This window comes from Hippocampus zosterae, chromosome 5, assembly GCF_025434085.1.
Source record: "Hippocampus zosterae strain Florida chromosome 5, ASM2543408v3, whole genome shotgun sequence".
Lineage (NCBI taxonomy): Eukaryota > Metazoa > Chordata > Actinopteri > Syngnathiformes > Syngnathidae > Hippocampus > Hippocampus zosterae.
Window position 1 is genome coordinate 13,802,571 of NC_067455.1, and position 19,634 is coordinate 13,822,204.

General features: G+C 40.0%; 1 protein-coding gene across 15 annotated transcripts in view; it reads right to left on the minus strand.

Moving 5' to 3' along the window:
- The window catches only part of LOC127600859 (focal adhesion kinase 1-like), a 54,147-nt gene that overhangs the window by 15,201 nt on the left and 19,312 nt on the right, over window positions 1-19,634 (minus strand). For 7 of the 15 annotated variants that reach the window (XM_052065727.1, XM_052065721.1, XM_052065728.1 and 4 more), the window contains 23 exons: window positions 19,340-19,626; window positions 19,099-19,265; window positions 16,033-16,120; window positions 15,794-15,873; window positions 15,644-15,706; window positions 15,505-15,559; window positions 14,938-15,078; window positions 14,127-14,204; window positions 13,513-13,620; window positions 12,955-13,072; window positions 12,649-12,682; window positions 12,179-12,249; window positions 11,724-11,741; window positions 11,236-11,292; window positions 9,606-9,626; window positions 8,754-8,851; window positions 7,216-7,300; window positions 7,030-7,130; window positions 6,837-6,952; window positions 6,379-6,479; window positions 6,199-6,288; window positions 5,861-6,065; window positions 1,944-2,055 (listed from right to left, as the gene is read on the minus strand). In XM_052065727.1, coding sequence (XP_051921687.1) covers window positions 1,944-2,055; window positions 5,861-6,065; window positions 6,199-6,288; window positions 6,379-6,479; window positions 6,837-6,952; window positions 7,030-7,130; window positions 7,216-7,300; window positions 8,754-8,851; window positions 9,606-9,626; window positions 11,236-11,292; window positions 11,724-11,741; window positions 12,179-12,249; window positions 12,649-12,682; window positions 12,955-13,072; window positions 13,513-13,620; window positions 14,127-14,204; window positions 14,938-15,078; window positions 15,505-15,559; window positions 15,644-15,706; window positions 15,794-15,873; window positions 16,033-16,120; window positions 19,099-19,265; window positions 19,340-19,582 — 2,250 coding nt within the window. In that variant the 5' untranslated portion in view covers window positions 19,583-19,626. The remainder of the gene's footprint in view (window positions 1-1,943; window positions 2,056-5,860; window positions 6,066-6,198; window positions 6,289-6,378; window positions 6,480-6,836; window positions 6,953-7,029; window positions 7,131-7,215; window positions 7,301-8,753; window positions 8,852-9,605; window positions 9,627-11,235; window positions 11,293-11,723; window positions 11,742-12,178; window positions 12,250-12,648; window positions 12,683-12,954; window positions 13,073-13,512; window positions 13,621-14,126; window positions 14,205-14,937; window positions 15,079-15,504; window positions 15,560-15,643; window positions 15,707-15,793; window positions 15,874-16,032; window positions 16,121-19,098; window positions 19,266-19,339; window positions 19,627-19,634) is intronic. The other 8 variants (XM_052065734.1, XM_052065723.1, XM_052065733.1 and 5 more) reach the window with 3 other exon arrangements.

A 19,634-nucleotide genomic window follows, 5' to 3' on the forward strand; every position in this document is an offset into this window, starting at 1 on the left:
GCGTGTGCCGGTAAGGGTAGATCCCGGGAGGTTAGTTGATCGAAAAGTAGATCTTCGGTCCAAAACGTTTGGGCACCCCTAGATTAGGGCATTTACATGGAAAATGCGTCTCTCCTTACAAAATTTTCTTGTTAAGAAATTTCTTCCAGAACCGATTAATTTTGTAAGTAGAAGTACCACTGTGTGTGTGTGTGTGTGTGTTATATAAAATAATGTGTTCCTCATATTAACATTGTGGGTTTGAGGGGCAAATTTCACAACTTTTTAAGAGTGTTATACATATATTTGGCATTATATGTGACGAAAATCTTGAAGGAGCAGAGATAGATAGAGATGTCAGGTATATACTGTACTTGCAGTGTGACTGACTTTATTTAAAGGGAATGTTGCAATATTTTAGAATGCATTTCTAGAAGCAAGTCAGTAGTAGTTTTGGAATGCACATTATTGCAAAACTGCATAACCTGCCTCGAATGGTCTATGAGCAGGTAGCGTGCAGGAGGTGAGATGAGATGTGTGGGCAAGGCAACGAGGGCCTGGCCTTTGGTCGGGTGGATGAGGAGCATTGGTGAACAGAGTACAAACAGACGGCACTGGGATTGGTTTGTCAGGGTGTGGAAGAGCAAGATGGGTATGCAGGGGCCTGCCACACTGAGGCTGGAGGTTAGAGGCAGGTTGGAGTTGGACTGTAACATTAGTTGGGCAGCTGGGCAACAGAGTACGTTTACATTTGGAATTTGTCTTGAGAGTGGCGTTCTGGAGATTGAAGGCCAACGCATTTGACAGGACGAAACTCTGAGAATTGCAAGTAGGAAGGGAAGGGAGTTGTGTTAAGTGTCCTACAAGGAAAGGGGAGCTGTTTGCTTTTGAGTGGGATGAACAGGGCGGGTGGTCTTCAGAAGGGGGATTTGTTTTGTATGCGCAGCTGCCTTTGGTCAGGCTCTCTGAATTTTTAGGTTCGAGGACAGAAATCAGCATGAGAATGCAGGTGGACGCTGGACCCTGGGTTTGTGTGGCGCTGGGAAAAAGAGCAACTGTGATTCAAAGATCGCATGACGGGTTTGTTGTGAAAAAGATGCAACTCAGAAGGAAAAGTGGCACAATGATGGGAAAATATGAGTGATGAAATGGGAGGCGGTATGGGAGAGGAGTAGCAGGTAGGTGAAAGAGGAGGATGTCCAAGGCAGAGGGAAAGCTTTGAGGCAATGTGCTGGTTTTGATGGCAATGGTGTAGAGGGGAAGCGGACAGACAATCCAGACTGAAGGTGGGCTGCAGGGAAGGACAGCGACTGGGCTGCAAACACAACAGAAAGAAAAAAGAAAGAGGAGGCACACACGCGTAGAGAATATCAAAGGTGTGTGGGAGGAATGCACACATGGGGAAGAGGCAAAATCAATGACAAAGTGGACTGTTAACACCCTTTGATAGGTTAAATTAAAGAGCTAAACAGACACCAGTCAGGGTAGCATTCGCATATTCATTAGAGAAGCCATTGATGACATACTCTATGACTTTGTATTTAAAACTCTAATGAGGAGTTAACAGATGTTAACAGCAGGGGAAACAATGGCTGTGAGCAGGAATAAAGTAGCCAGCAGCTGGGGCAACAAGTTGGGAGGGTTTTCGTGGAAGGCGGGCTTAGGCTTTCTGACTCATGAAGTGCAAGTGGTAATGTCACATTTTCCAGTTACAGTACTGAAGCAAACGGTGGTGTGAAGAAAAACGGCTTGATCGGAATCTCATCCGTTGCGCTTTGAGTTGCGAATTGGGTGAAGGAGCAGCATGATAGGAAGCGGCATAAATACAGGCCAGTCAGCCACCATAGAAACAAATCAATTGTGATTCAAACTAGATATTCACTGTTTTGCTCTATGTGTCCACACTCAGTCATGTGAAATGAATCTAAGAGACTGAAGCAAAGGCAAGCGAGTGGTTGACTTACCTTTGGGGGTGCCTCATCAGACCCTCCCGAGTCCCAAGATACAGTGACCTGCCTCCTCATTTCCATCCTGTTCCTCTCCTTCTGCTGGGCCTTCTCCTCTTCTAGAATAGTACTGTCAAAAGGGAGGAAAGACAACATGAGAAGGGTTCCTGTTGCATGGTAACGGCTGCACTCAGGCAGTAGGAGTATGTTAATCCAGCATTTCAATTGAGAGGAAACCTATACTTTAGAATTTTGGTCCAATCTATCTGGTTGAGTCCTCCAGGATTGCCTTTTTGTTGTCAAACATGTCAAGTGTAATGAAAAACACAATAGCACCCGAATCGATCGACAATAATCAGGTTTTTAAGAAAGGACCCCCATAGAAACACTAGCGATAAGTGATGCACCTTCTTGACGTTAAACCAATCAGCTTCAGATACGTTAACTTTTTCATATCTTACCTTATCGTATAACTGTGTGCAAAAATACAATTTCCTTGCTACATTAGCTCTTACTGAGTTCGGGGGGAAAATGCTAAATGAATCATAAAGATTCCCAGAGGAGCAGAAGAGATGGTGTTTCGGGTAGTTGGACGTTTGGGCACATGTTCTTCACTCATGCCCTCAACAAGACTAAATGCTATTTTGAGAATCATCATCATCATCACTACCCCTCCCCCTCCCTCCCACCACCACCACATTTTCTGTTGTCTCCGGCCATGTGTGTTTGCACGTGTCACTGCACCGTCCATGTTCATCTGCTGGCAGGCCTTGTTCTTTATTCGCATTCGAATGCACATTTATGCAAGTGTCAGTGGGGACAATCCCAGTCAGGTTTAAAAATAAAATACATTGTAAAAACAAAACAAAACAAAAAAAAATATATATATATATATATATTACTAAATTCTTATTCTTTAGGCAGCCATTATGGGTGAGCATCATTTTTAGGTTCGGTCTGTGTTTTGTCATGAGCAATGACAAGCTTATCTAACTAAATCAATGCGTACATAAACCTGCCTCACTCAAGCAAATCAAATCATTGAAAAGGTGCAACGATGATCACTTCACCTCCTAGCAACATGAACACCCACCAACACCACTCTGCCATCTGGAACAACAAGGTCTGTTTATTTACACAGGCCAAGGAGAAAGCCGAGTCTTCAATTTTGTCAGAAACCCCAGCTTTGTTTTTATGCTGTTCTCACCTGAGAGCTGTCCAATGTAAACTCGAGTGGCAACCAACGGACAGCATACATTAAAAATGCTGTTCCTATATACCTCTCGTATTCTAAAAGTGTACTGAGCTTAAAAGCTTTGACTGTATGTCATACAAAATACATTAGTAATACAATTTTTGTTGGTAGAAGGGCAAGAGATCCCACAGATGCTGAACTGTGGTCCTTCTCATAACCAAGGAAAATTTGATTTCATTTGCTTTGTTTTAACTTTAAATGACTTCAGTAAAAATCCACACATTGACACGGACAAAAATGTGTATCACAAGGAAAAACAAAACAAATCAAAAACACCCTAATTTCAAAATTCTATCTTCGGTAGTGCAGATGTGTACCCGATTTCACTTTTTGAAACACTTTAAACAACATGAATAATCCTTAGGACTTGTTCAGATTGCAGATGCTCTGAATGTTTAATCACGGTTTAGTTTGAATGCCTTCTCTTGTTACATACAGTCAAAGGACGCCAAAGAGGAGGAACATGCAATACCCTTCGGCACATCTTGGGGCATGTTGCCAGTTTATATGAAGAAATAGACTTTGATGATCTAGAAATTTTTAAACCAAAGTTTTTTTTCGCCATTGCTTAGAAAAGGGCCACACAACTCCTAAATTAAACAGTATAAAAAGTAGCCATCTTTGTTTAATACACGCAGCATAAGGCAGTCACTAAATGCAGTACCTCAGTTGGAGTAAATTGGCAAACACGTCTCAACATTTGTTAGTTGTTGAAAAGAAAGGCAAAGAAGGCAAGACTTTACCTCAAGAGTGGGACAATATAATTGCAGCAGTGCATCCACTCAACATTTACAGCCAATAAAATCCACTAATGAGGTGCACTGGGGGACCAAGCTGAACAACCGCAACAATTTCTCCATCACTAACAAGATAAAACACGATCCTTCTGGCAGGTTAACAGTAATATGCTATAAAGCAGCAGAAAAAAAAGATCACGTCTCACAATGGAAGAAAAAGAAGTCTGACTACTGGAGAAGAGCGCTACCAAAGACCCGCTAACTCCTTCCTTTCTTGCACTCATCTCGCTCACTATTCTGTCTTTCTCTATTTTCGTTGGCAAGCTGCAGCCCCTGGCAGCTGCCCACTGTGCGTGCACACACACGCGCTCGCGCACGCACGCACACACACACACACACACACAAGTCCTCTGTTGAGTAAAACTGTTAGGGAAGCTGAGAGCTGCATATTTGGCAGGCAAGACCTATAATTGATAATATGATATAAATGTTTTCCAGACCAAGAGAGAACCAAACGCGCCTAGACCCTTAAAAGCATTCGTTTTTCCAGCCAATGACTTGCATGAGAATTAATGGCCCTCTCAACAACAACTCCATAAAAAAAATAATTTTTTTGAGAGAGAAAAAAAAAAAGAATCAACATTTTGTCAGTTTTGCATCACTTTGAATTCAGATCATTAGGTCAAGCCATCAAACGCATGTTGTGTTTGTGCAAGATGAATGGGACTTCTATAAAGTTGTTCACACTGTAGCTGAATTAAAATAAACCTATAAATGCAAACAATGAAGACAACGAGATTACAATGACGCAGGGTTTAGCCCCAATGTGGAGGAAATTGGTGTAGTAGAGTAAGAAAAAGTAACAAACAAAACCAGAGGTATCACATTGGAATTTAAGGTGCGAGTCATGCTGGTTTGGCGAAATCTCTTAAAAACCACAGCAGTTAAAAATGTGTGCTTATTTCCATTTTTCAGTGCTTGGAAATGAGACTGAAAATACATGTGTGCATCAAGGAAACTTCGTGTTGCACCGTGCTGATTTTTCCCCCCTCTTTTTACTATGTACAGTGCATGTGCATAACCTAACATTAAGCATGACCAAGACAGACGCATTTTGACCCGTCTCATGGCATCATCTATCATCGTGAGCATCATATATGAATCTAAACATGACAGTGATTTCGTATTGAAGAGGGAGTGACACAGTTTAATGTGATTATATATACTACATACATTCAGTTAAGTCATGTGGAATTAATTACTTGCCTGGATAGAACCACAGTGACACCTGCTGTCTAAAATATGTAAGAAACCTTAACTGTTACATAGGTAAGACTGCCTTTAAAATCAAATGGAAGTAAGTAAATGTGTTTATTTGTTCATTTATTTGTTTGTTTGTTTTATCCAGTCTTGGGACTGGCAATGCATGGGTATTGGAGCATTGACCAAAATCGGAACCAAACCATCTGCACCAGAAGCAGCAGCATGTAGCTCAAAACGCTCCAGATAGAATTCAACTTTTATGAGGATCAGATGTTTGTCAAATCAAAGTCTTTTATGTGTTTAAAAAATGTGTCTTATATTTAAGTATTTATATTGGACTATATATTGGACAGTACATCACCAGTGAATCCAAAGAAAACATTGGTATTTTCTTAAAATCAAAAAATTAATGTACTAAGTAAGGCGTCAAACAGCTTGGGTCAGGGGAGGTTAGGATTAAGTTTGAGGAACAAATATGGCCATACTTTACATTGTCAGAGATTTACTCCGTTAGTATGAATCAGTAATTAGTTCATTTGGATTGGAAATTGAACAGAGCAACATCATAGCCACAGTCTTATAGTCAGTTGAGAAAGGTGATGCATTTCCCAGAGCGGTCAAGAAAAATTCAAACATATATAGATATATTTTTTTGTACTCAAACCATATCAAAGAAATACCTGAGCTGTGTTTTCAATTCATTGAAGCGTGGCCTCTTGCTTGGATCATACGACCAACACTTTGTCATCAAGCTGTATAGGGTAGGTGGGCACTGAGGGGGCATGGCTAGTCGTTCGCCATTCTCTATCCTCCCAATGACGTCGTTGTTTTTCACACCTTGGAAAGGCTTAATGCCATACATCAGAATTTCCCACATACAGACACCTGGATAAAGTCGCACAAAAGAGCGGCAATGAACCAAATATTAGCGTGAGTAAATGGTGTACAGAATTAGCTATTATTCAAATCAGAATCATTTTTCATATACAAAATATTTGGTGTATAATGCAGGACTTACCAAACATCCAGACATCACTGGCTGTGGTAAATCGTCTAAAATTGATGGACTCGGGAGCCATCCATTTAATGGGCAGTTTACCCTTAGATGCTGAAGATAGAAATGGGAGCTACTGTTTTACCAAAGTCACTTTCCAGATCGCTCTCTCAAATGAAGAAGACATAAAGGTGGCATTCTTACCTTTATAGTAAGAACTGTCTTCCATGTACCTTGACAGACCAAAATCACCCAGCTTCACACAGTCAACAGTTGATACCAGGACGTTCCGTGCTGCTATATCCCTGCAGAGGAAAAGCATATAACAAGCCTAAAGTCTCTAGTGGGTGGCGACAATCATTAATGTCACAGTCCTACAATATTTTGCTTCAGGGATTTGACTAATAATTACACTGATGCAAAGCAGATAAGAACTGGATATTTGTGCAACACTACCCAAAATTGTAAAAATAGTAGTTGAAAATGTTTCTTGGGCATCTACAGTATCAAAATACTCCATTTAGTGAGCATTGAAATTGGGATAGCTCAGCCATGGTGGGTGTACCTGTATGTGCTTTACTGATTGATATTCTATTCCAGACATCAAGTCATGAATGTCCAAATCAATTTAAAAAAAAAAGACCACAAATAAGGTAACACACCTGTGCACAAAGCGTTTGCTCTCGAGGTAGGCCAATGCCATGCTGAGCTGATGGGAATACAAGATGAGAGTGGCCAGGTCTAGACTGTACTTCCTCACTTGTAGGAAAGAACGCAACTTCGGAAGGCACAAAAGAAAAAACATATTAAAGTACTATCCACCATCATATGTAATATTGTATGTAGTTATCTTACCTCTCCGAGTGTGCAAAGCTCCATAATGATCCAGACTGGATTCTCTGTGATGACGCCCATCAGCTTCACAATGTGAGGATGGTCAAACTGACGCATGGTTACTAGATGAAGTGACAAGGTGGCTTCTTGATCATATGCTCCAAACACCCAGATCTTGCTCTTCAACAAAACACATGAAAAGCTTACGTGCTTCTTGGAGAAATTTCTCCCTGACGCTGTCTGATGTTGAATTCTTACATGTCTTCACCGCCACAGACAATGCCGGATTCTCCTGCAAAATACAGACACACCAAAACATGAACAATTACACTAAATACTATTGTAGGCAACCCAACAGGTCCAAGATTTAAGCCATTTAGTAACTTTTACTGCTAAAAATTTAGAAAATAAATAAAAAAATGTATTGTTGAAAAACAGGCTTTGAACTTTTGTATCAAATATTTTTTAAATAAAACTACATTGTGCTTGGAAAGCCCCCTACCTAATATGTTCCATTTATCAACATGCACACTATTAACTTTCTGATGCATGCCTGTTCAAATAGTCTTTTCCAAATAGAAGACAAGTAACAGACTGAAATGTATATATCCTTAGCTCCACTCCTACAAATTCTTGACAAAAGTCAGATCACGTCATTGTCTTTCACTAACGTACCTGTGGTAAAGTCTGAATTGCAATGAATACAGTGTTTGTATAAAAACACATAAAAGATAAAACAAATGACAAGTTGTAAATTGTACAGTATACTGTCATTGTCAAAAACCCAAGGACTACTTGTATTTTTTTGCGACCACTCTGTGAGACTGCACTCCATCTGAGTCCACGACCTCCTGTTGGGTCAAATGAAAAATCTCCGGTTTCAAGACTTTTTCAAATTAATTAGTACTCCTCCTTTCAAATCACACGACTGTCAGTCATGGTTATCAGTGTCACATCAACTTGCCCTTCTTTTGCTTTTGGCTTGTCCGGTCGTCACACCATGTCATCAAAATCCGTATTCCGCATCCAATCGAATGACAGCTGCCAACATGTCTTCCCTCATTACATCCATCAAACTTCTTTCAGTTCGCTCTCTTACCTGGCAACTTCATCATCATCACCCATCGACCGATATACTCACTCCAACATCTAATCTCGGCTGTCCCTCTGATCAGCTCATTTCTAATTCTATACATCCTGGTCACTCCTAAAGAAAATCTCAACATGTTAATTTGTAATTATTGGTGATTGTATTAAATCCGAAGCATTACTGTAATTAAAGAGAAGAGGATCCAAGATCACAGAGGGTAATGTTAATTACACTAGTTAAAGGATTTGGATTATATTCTCAAAGTAAACCCTTTATCTGTAGCCACTCACAGTGGAGGATATTTCAATACAGTCAAACGAGTTATATTTAAGATTCTTAAAGTCACCATGTGCTGAACATGGACTCACACAAAAATAATTATGTCCCTTTTGTCTCCTCTTCTGGATGTCTGCAAGTCTCCTGAGCGCAGAGATGAGTTAATTTTTATTTGAAAAAAGTGGTAGAACACCAAGCAATAAAAGGCTAGATACCTCTTGTCTAATCTGCTTTAATGATTTCCAGTATCTCTTCCATTAACAATACCCTTCATGTAAATTGGCACACACAGGTAATATATAGTATACGATTCATCATAAAACGTTACAATTGAAATAAAATCATCTCCTATGTGTTTCTCTGTGTGTACGGTACTTACCGGGCTGATATAGACTCCTTGGTGGACGTCCCCAAACTGACCCTCACCGATGCAGCGGCCCAGTTCAATATGATCCCGTTGAATTTCATAGTCCTGTGCTGGATATACAATATACACATGAACACAAGCGCACACACAGACACATGGTGAAGACAATTAGAACCAAACATACATACCAATGCTCACACACTTACTAAGCTTGTCAGAGCACCACGCACAGGCTTATCATTTGAATGCGATGAAGTGCGCACAATATGAGTTCGCATTAACTATTGTATGCAGGGTATATAGAGTTTTACCCTGCAGCATGTCGTTTTGCTGGTAATAAGTTTGACACTGGATTACTTGTCAACTAATGAATTCGTCCATCTACTCTGGCAAGCTTGGTAGCAGTCTGCATGCAACAACAGCATCAGCAATTCAAGCCGAACATGCCGGGTAACAAAGTTTACATTTTTGTTTCAGAGCACGATGAGACACAGATTTGTTTTACTCAGAGCAGAAAAGTCAGGATGATAGTGTATTCATGCTTGATCCAACATGATTTACTTTTCTGGTTGTTCAAGTTCATTGCAATTTTGTTATTACAAAGAAACCGTAAAAATGTTGATTCCTTTTTATTTATTTCCTTTTTCTATTGAACTTCATGTCAGACAGGGGGGAACCAATTTGCCTCCTAAGTGACAATACAAATGTGAACACAAAGGAGGAGGGTTGGGGTTGCACATTAAATCAGTACTTTCAGATGTTCATTTACTGTTGCAGGCAGACATTAAACGAGAATCACAACCACCACCAAATCAAAGTACCACCACAATATAAACTATTCATATAGTATGTTCAAATCATTACCTTGATCTAGTCCATAGTATTCTGAGGAAATTAGTTATTGATAGGAGACAAAATAACTAGCTGTGAGTACAACGACCACAAACCTTGGAATAGTTCAGTGATTGTTGATTTGACAAGGAGCATTTTAAGAAAGAGATGCTGCAGGTGTTAGCATAGAAATATCTTGAGGAAAATTGTTATGTAATCTTGTGACACACACACACAGATAAAACAAAAATATAATGTGGGTCTATAAATATACAGGCAACGTGAGCTTTAAGTGTTCCCCTTTCTAGGCAAGACTACTCAATCTGACAACAGCACTTGTTTTTCCAACCTTTTTTAATATTCAGTTCGATACTGCACCAGGTTGAGAACCTTTTTCGGCAACACTAATTTATTTGAAGATAAGGACAAGAAGTTTCACTTAGAGAGTAACCAAAAGACAAATAAAAGCAAAAGCAAATCATTGAAATGCTCCGATATGGTACCTTAATTTAATAATAATGACAACAAACAACTAAACTAAAAATAGTTGAGCGCACACACACACACACACATATGTATTACATACACACACGCACCATATTACTGTATGTGTTCCAAAAATCTGATGCACAGCGGGTTTTAGAAGGTATCTATTTATTTATTTATTTAAAACGTAATCTGGTTTTGCGAGTCATTTTCTCATGTCTGAGGAATGATGACAGTATCTATTAATTTCACAGTCCAAAAATCTGTGCAATATTGTGCCACATGCATAGCCGCAGGAGGGACCAGGGGACTGGGAGATGCGTTTGAAGTGTTGATGAGACATTTAAATGTCCTTCAATTCATATTTCCAGAATTTATCTAATTTTTTTTAATCCAACTATTCAAGTATGCCCCTATTGCAACTCAGGTACAGCCGGTTTGACAGTTCAAGAGGCTACAAGAATAACTATTAAACCGCTTTGGTAATGTTAATCCAGTAATCACGTTCTTCCTATAAGCAGATTCGTCACACAGCGAAAGCAAAATTGGACAACTGTATAACTTTTCAATCCGTATTTGAAACACAACAGCTTGTTTGCTACTCCCGATTGGCAACAAGGAATTGTGAACATTGTAATTATTGGTGAAAAAAGGCCTACGTTGCCCAGTCAACCAATCATCAGTTTGTTTCTTGTGACGTGCCACAAGACAATCTTATGCGTGTGTGTAACGTGTAACAAAGCGCTGTAAAAACACTGCGACCTAAAACTAAGTTTTAAGCAGTACGGCTCCAAATTTTATACCAAGCGTATACCACAATGATGTTGAGGCACTTTTGCTACCACGATGATATTGTGGATTGTGTGACCTCCCTAGTATATGGTGATGTGCATGATAAAACAATGCACAGAAACAGTTTATCTGACTAATTCAAGACAAGACTGAGAAAATGTGATGGAAGCGAAATATTTTTAAACCCAAATTGAGAGATTTTCAAGGGGAAAAAAAATCGGTTTCATCTGAGCAAAGGACACACTATATATGAGACGAGAACCACACACGCACCCTTATACACGCACACACAACCCTTTAGGACATTGCACTTTCTTCACCACACTGTCATTGGATTCTCACACTGGTCTCATCATAAGCAAAATGTGTGTGTTGGTCTACTTACTTGAAGGCATTGTATAGGTGTCCTCCTCATCTATGATCTCAGCATAGTCATCTGTTTCTGGAGACAAAAAGGGAAAACTTAAGCCTCAAATGATGACCGATAAATGTTTAACTAAAATCAAATAGCATATATATACAGTACATATAAAGTATTACCCATTTTCTATAAAGCATTTTAAATGATTTAAAAAATGACTTGACACAGTTACCTGTCCAAAAGAAAGCCACCATATCCAACTCTGAGTACATGCGCAATAATTACTGTGAAACTAATACGCTTGCAAGTGACGGAAAAGAGTGATGTGCAGTGGTGAAAAGCAGACACAAAGAGGAAGAGGGTGGGATGGAAACGGCTGTTCTTTCCAGAATGTGTCACAAAAACAGATTGAGTCATGGAGAAAGCGGCATCAGTTACAGACACACAGATTCTTTCAACGCATGCAGTAGAATCCAGTTAAGCAGGAATGTAAAAGAAAAGACATTGTTTACCATCGCCGCTATTGTGCCCTGTAGAAGCCACATGCAGCAAAAGATGCATACAAAGAAGGGAGGAGAGAATTTGAAAGATTAGTATGCATGAACCGTGAGGAGTTGGACCACTATCTCGTGTTGCATTGCATTACATTGATTCTACTCTTGCAGTCATTTTCACGATGTTGCGTAGCTGGGAGCTAGTCTGATGTTAAGAAACCTATCAAAGATTAGGATTTCAAAGATAAGTGGCAGTGACTAAAGCTCTCCATGCAAACATATGGTGTGAAAGAGACACTTCACTGCAAACAAAGAAGGGGCTTCAGAGGGCAAACAGGGGACACACACACACACACCCACACACCAACACATACGTGTCTACAAAGCCTTCACTTAGTCAGCAGTCATTTAGAGCATTAAATTTAGCAGAGGATGACAGAGATTGAAGGAGAAGGCCACTATGAGTGCTTTACCTGACACACAAACTGCTCTGGTTCGCACTCCATCCATCCGTTTTTCCATCCGCCTCTCATGATTTGACACTCTGCATCGGAAAACTAGAGTTAGAAACCAGCCATGTGTTGCAAACATTCATGTTGATTATGCAATAAGAAACCTGAAAATAGATGTTTAGATTTTCTAGATGGGAGTGAGTATATTTTCCAAATGTCAGTGATTTTTGTTTTTTATTAAGAGCTAGTTTATTCTACATAACACCCATACTTTGCACTGCTGGTGTATTTAAATTACCATAAAAAAAGTATTGGGAATTGTAGAATGTATCAAACATTGTCATCCTTTGAGAGTACAACTAGGATGATGTGTGTTTTTTTTCTCTTTTATCTATTTCTAATTTTCCTTTTATAATTTTGTTTGACCTTTGTCAACCTGTTATTGTGTGTACTATATATGCTCAATAAAACAAACAAACAAACAAACTTACTTCGGGATGGATGGTAACGCTCTGGTATCCCCCTCTGCAAGACAAAATAGAGCTACAATGGTGAGTGCTAACACATCGCTGCTTGCAGGCAGTTATTTTTAGAAAAAGAAACGCAGAAAGGGTATTTAAAGTGACAAGCATCTTCAGTCGAAAGCAGAGTCAATTATCTGGTTGAATGACTGTAATGTCGTACAATATTGACAATATTGAAAACACACTCACACAAATTCATATCTTAGGTCATCTCCAAAAAAGGCAACCATTGGCAATAAACCAAAAATACATGGAAGTGGGAGTGTGTCCTACCCTTGTGGACTCTGACAATGAAGGAGTGGCTCGTTGAGGAAAAGAGTCGACAGTACCCATCAATCAAATCGGCCATGTTTTCTGCTGTAGTCAAGGATGCTGTGGTGACTGTGAGAGGCTGCGTATACACACAAAATATGTACACTTCAGTCTGTTAAAGATGATAAGGAATCTTATATAATATATAATCTTATATATATCTTCCAAGTGGACACATCCAGACACATTGTGTTCACCCGTACACAGAAAAAGACAGTCACGACGTGACGCCAACATGTTTTGCAAACACATTGTTCTGCAAAACACCCACCGTTGACGTAGACATGCTGACATTGCCTAGATCTTTAGAAGTTACAATGAAAATGAATGATTCACAAGCATGTGATGGTGGTTACATGCATAGGTTACACAACAATTCTGATGGACTTACCGTCATTGTGAATAATGTCTATATAAATTTGTCATTTGAGCATCTCTGTGTGACAAAATGAAGGGACTTCTACTGTGTGAGTGTGAGTGTGTGAGTGTGTGTGTGTGTGTGTGTGTGTGTGCTGTCACCTCTGGAGCTCCAGCTACATTGAGCTGCAGCATGCCTTTCCTGTCCTTTTCCTCCAAAGGTGAATACTGGATGGATTGAACCTGGTTGAAGTTAGCCAAGTGGGTAGGCTGGAGACAAAAATCAATCACAACTTATTATAATTAAGTCCATCCATCCATTTTCCGAACCACTTGGTCCTCACTAGGTCGCGGGGGGTGCTGGAGCCCATCCCAGCTGACTTCGGGCAGTAGGCGGGGGACACCCTGAATCAGTTGCCAGCCAATCGCAGGGCACGCAGAGACGAACAACCAACCACACCCACACTCACACCTAGGGACAATTTAGAGTGTCCAATCAGCCTGCCATGTATCTAATTTAAAACATCAAAATACGAATTGAAAAATGTAAACTGTACATACAAGACAAACAAGTAGAGGGCAGTGTTGTGAACAACCATGAAGGCTCAAAAAGGAACATTGTTGGAGAAGTTGACACTTGACCCAAAGTTGACAGGATACAGAGGTATTTTATGTAGCACGTGCAGAAATCAAATATGCTACATGTAACTGTATGCTACAGTAATACTCCATATTGACTCTGAATTGCAAGTCATGTAGAAGCTGATAAGACTCACCGTTGAGCCTTTGTCTGTGAGGTAGCTGATTCCTTCCTCTGGTCCGATTGCTAATTCGACTGATATTACCCAGCTAGACTGAAAAAACGAAAAAACAGAGAGAACAAGCACATTATAATATATCTACCGTATATTTCCCCCCCACCCCCACCCTATTCTACATCAGATGAGATACACTAAACTACCTCTTCAAGCCAGAGGAAAACACTCTAATTACTCTTTGGTCTATAGTTGGTGACTCAGCATGGCAAAAGTATAAAACAGTTCCTCGATATTACACCCTACTATACTACACCTGCACAATGTAAGGACTAAAATGTTTTCCCCATTCGTCCATATAAAGACAGTTTTGCACAAATTTGTTTGACACTGTCATAGAGACATTGATTTAATATTTCTGTCATCTGGCTACATTGTTCAGACATGCTTAACATCATACTCATGTATTTAAGACTCAATTTATTTAGCTATGCGAGAGGGAGAAACACAAGAAGGACCTCTCATCATTACGCAACACATTTGTATAATCACAGTAAAGTACAACTATTAGAATTATATTTTAAAATCAATACCTCTGTTCCCACCCAATGAGGTGCCCAGTGAGAAACTAAAACTATAGGACAAATGTTCTAAATTGACTTTGTTTGATTCTGGTCAGTCATTAACATGATAGCATTCCACAGTGAGAGATAAATAAATTCCGGGCCTCTACCAGAATGACATGCTGTGGCTGGGATATGTGTGAATGACCTTCACAACTCATCTAACATGGATAACATTTGGACTCGATGAAATGAATGCTCTGCCGTACCCCTAATGCACATTTGAAGCACTCCTTATCAAAGTGGTAGATGGGAGAGATGATTTCAAAAAACTTGTGGATGCTCTGGTCATCGTTGAGGTTGGCGAACTGCTTGAATGTCTGCTGTATATGCTTACGAAGTGTCTTCGCCTGAAAAAATGGTGAAAGAGAGACATTCAAAATAAAACGAGAGTGGTTCCGCAAGTTACAAACTTAATTCGTTCGGTGACCCCACTCATGACGTTCGTAAATCAAGGTACCGGTAACTTTTGCCGTTGAAATGAATGGTGGTGCTCTTAATCCGTTCCAGCTCCCAATTGTTATGTTTATATGATCTTCAGTCAATCTGATTCCATGCTGATTGCATGGAAGTCAGTTGAGTGAAGAACTACAGTATATCTGGGCCGTCTGTCTGAGACAAACATTGTGTTCAAGTTGATCTTATAATCAGGTATTCCAACATCAAGTCAAATATCCTTTCCATCTACATTCATTCAAACAAACAGGGCAGCAGAAAAGGCCATATGGCGATGAGCAAGGACATTTCTGCTACAGTAGTGATTGTTTTGATTGTACCTTTAGAGACTCCAGCAGGCTTTTGGGGAAGAACCTTCTCAAACCAACATCTTTCCTAAAGCAAACAAAGGCATTACAAAAAATGACTTAGGATGATTAAATAGTCACACACATTAGACAATGAAATTAAATATGTTACTCTAGGAGTTCATAGTTGGATTTCTTGTCAAGGGCATTTCCTGGCATCTCTCTGAAGAACCGCCTGTATAGTCGAGAAATGATGGTCGTTAGAAACAAGAGCAACCAAGAAAAACGTTTATTGCAGTGAATACACTCCATTCTCTCTCACCTTATTTCTAGACAGCCTAGTTTCAAAGCAACCTCTTGATCGACTTGATCAGCGATATGTTGCATGTAGTCACTCTTTACCTGTTGAAATAAAGTGTGAAAGCACAACTTACACATTTGATTGGTCTATTTAAGTAGGTATTGGTTTTATACAGGACGCAAAGGGCTGAATCAGAAGCTTTGCGGACTTCAGAGGAATTTACACTACTATTTGCTTCTTCTTATTCTATGGTGTCACACCTGGTGATAGAGGTAGTTGAGCGAAGGTTTGTCTTCTGAGAAATGACTGAGGTAACCTTTAGGAAAGTAGCGCATCCGTAGCTCATACCTGAGAATTGAAGAGAGAAAGTTAACGACAGTGCAGACGTAATTAGATACTTTTGTGCGCAAAGAATATCACTGCAGCATCCTGATTCTGTGAGACAATGACACAAATTTAGAATTGACTAATTTTAGTGTATTTTAACGACGCCTACATCTCAACAATTCACGAGTCCACCGGGAGAAGAACAGCATGTGGTTTCATATTTTTATGACAGTGAAATACAATTTAAACCTATTAAGCATGTGTATATAGAAAGATCAGAAGGCAGTGTTTGTTCTAACCTGACTATGCAACTGACATAAAGCAGTGACTGCCTACAAAAGAGGGAATTGGGTCAGGACAGTTGTGATGCTATGAGCCTACAAACAAAAGATGAGAGAAAAAAAAATCCAGGCTCAGAACAAAACGAATACGAAAACGTTGTTCAATAATGAATGAAGCAAAAGGTGACACAGAAAAGAGAAATTAGACACATTGGAAAGCTGAGAGCCAGAGAGAAAAAGAAATGATGTGGGAGGAAAAAAGGATGCAGAGTAAGATAAAAGTGGAAAATAGTCAACCCTGCCACATGAAACAGATGGAGAGAGAATCAGCGAAGGTAGAGAGAGAGAGAAAGAGAGAGGGGTGTATGATAGAGTCAGTCTATCCCTTGGGCTGCTGTTTCCTCCGTTCTAACAATAGCTCAGCAGCAGCATGTCCTGTGGACTTACAACTCTGCCACCCTCTGAGACACTACTCTTCTGCTATATGTTAGTTAGCAAAGTGAGCAACTTCTCCATTTAACATTTCAACAAGGAGTAAAATGCATCCATTGAAAGATGAAAAAGCTAAATCAAGAGGTATCTATGCAATTATGTAGCATTGGTTTAAAACTAGCTCATCTCAAGTGATCACGTGGTTCTTTCACCTCTGAAAACACATCTTTTCAAAAGGCGCAACATATTGGGTAGCTTGCCCAAAACACAAGAGATTCGAAAATAAACAAAAAAACACAAGTGTTTTAGGCAATTGAGACAGGGTGACTCAGCTAACTATCCACTCAACATCTACATGTATTGTAAACAGTGGAGGAAATAACAACAAAGGAGGAAATAAAAAAGCACAATCACCAAAAGCGTGATTAAGACGAGTTTACAATAGAACAAACAAATACAGTTATTTCCCATTTCATATTGCATGACGACATTTCAACTTTGCTAGTTTTTCTTCTCAGCTACTTGTGTCTCAAATTAGGTTTCCTGAGCTCTTATGAGCTCCTATGAAAGGACTAAAACCCTAAAAGGGTGGCATATTTTCATTAACGCTTATTGTGAAGTGGCATGATATACTGTAAATAACATTCACCGGTACATAACTTGACTATATTAAGCATCTTAGACTTAATATAGTCATGCAAAATAATGGACAATATTTTGCATTTTCTAAATTATTTAACGTAGTGTAATATTTGCCAATCAATCAATGATGTCACTGAGAGACTCCACGAAATAAAGCATGACGGCTGCAGTCCTTCCCCTGCGGTGGGCCTCCACAAAACAATTTTGGCCGCAGCTAAAACATTTTGGTGCTACCTGACAATATGTGACCATTCGAATAATCTTTATTGCTGTACAGAAAGCCAATCTTCTGCTTGTGTGCTCCTTGTGTGAAACTGCTAATCAATACCAGCCAAGATTTCCTTTAGGTTTGTGAAAATTCAGTGCCTGAAATGACTTAAGTATCAACTGTAAATTTGGGAATCCATCTAATGATTTCACCTCAAACAGTATTGATCCCCTTCACTACCCGAGCAGGATTGAGCGTCGTCTCATCACTTTCACAACACGCCCTTTTTGTTGTCTTAGTGTTTGTTTTGGCTGGGAAACACCATTTCATGTTGGGAAAAGCCTATGCATCATCATCACGGTCTTTTGATTTTTGAACATAAACATGAAGGTTGCAAGTGATTTGTTTTGGGGGTGGGACGTTCCCCCCACACATATGTCAAAGAATGTAACTTGTGTTGATAATCAGTTCATGGGTAAATATGACAATAACTCAAGAGTCCTACCTCACTTCATCCTGCCATGCAGGAGTTCCGTCTCGTAAATCCACAATTTCCTCATTACAATAATTTTGAAAAGTTTACAATTAAAGTACCTTATTTAGTTTTGATAAAATTAAATAAATGGGATAACAAGACTAACTGGAAAGTAGGAATTGGTATTTTCAAGCATCATATATGTCAGCGTGGTAAGTGGTTTGAGGTATGTTTAAGGTTTCAAATGTTAATTTAGGATATTGTAAAACATTTTTAGGGAAAGTGTTAGGCTCCAGCACCCCCTGCGACCCTAATGAGGATTAAGCTGTTCGGAAAATGAATGAATGTTAGGAGTATTATGAAAACTAATTTGAATAAGAAAATCGGTTTAGATTGCACCATTTTTTTCATTCATTCATTCATCTTCCGTACCGCTTGATCCTCACTAGGGTCGCGGGGGGTGCTGGAGCCTATCCCAGCTGTCTTCGGGCAGTAGGCGGGGGACACCCTGAATCGGTTACCAGCCAATCGCAGGGCACACATAGACGAACAACCATCCACGCTCACACTCACACCTAGGGACAATTTAGAGTGTTCAATCAGCCTGCCACGCATGTTTTTGGAATGTGGGAGGAAACCGGAGCACCCGGAGAAAACCCACGCAGGCCCGGGGAGAACATGCAAACTCCACACAGGGAGGCCGGAGCTGGAATCGAACCCGGTACCTCTGCACTGTGAAGCCGACGTGCTAACCACTGGACTACCGGGCCGCCTAGATTGCACCAATACCAAATAATTTAAAAACGTTCCTTCCTCACAATCGTATTGCACCCTTTGTATTGAGTACGCATCAAATTGTCTTTTATTAGAGAGATGTGCACGCCCAGTAAGTGACAGTTATTCTTGAATTGTTGCTATTCGCTTTGAATAGTAAGTGTAAATACTTTCATTGTTACTGTACCTCCACTCTTCCTGCGGGTGCCGTTTCTCATATTTCTCTCTGACATGGCAGACTCCCAAGTCAGGATGTAACCAGTGACGTGCGTCTGTGTGCAGATGGGTTAAACGCAGGCCAAGTGAAGTGACACAGCGCAATTTGTGGATTTCGGCTATCTTCTGGATGACACCCTATTAAAACAAGTGGAAATAATGTGAGGAGCAGAAGGTGATGATGAATGTCTAAAATTCTAATTCTAATATACCCTGACATCCGTAGCATCTCCATGTCTGATGTTACTCGCCCAGGTGCTGGGTTCACTATTTGTCTCAAAGTAGTGGAAAATCTTCAGAACCCTGTCCATAGAACCTGGAGTCCGCTCAAGACCGCCAGCAGAGCCGCTAGTACCAACACCAGTAACACCGGAAATCCCGGAGCGGGATTTCACTCCACACCCACTTGCTGCGGAGTGATTGAGGTTGGGCTCCAAATAGGAAGATGTTGCCATGCCTGACTCAGATGCTCTTACTGGGGCTAACTGGCCATCATATTCTGTTGAT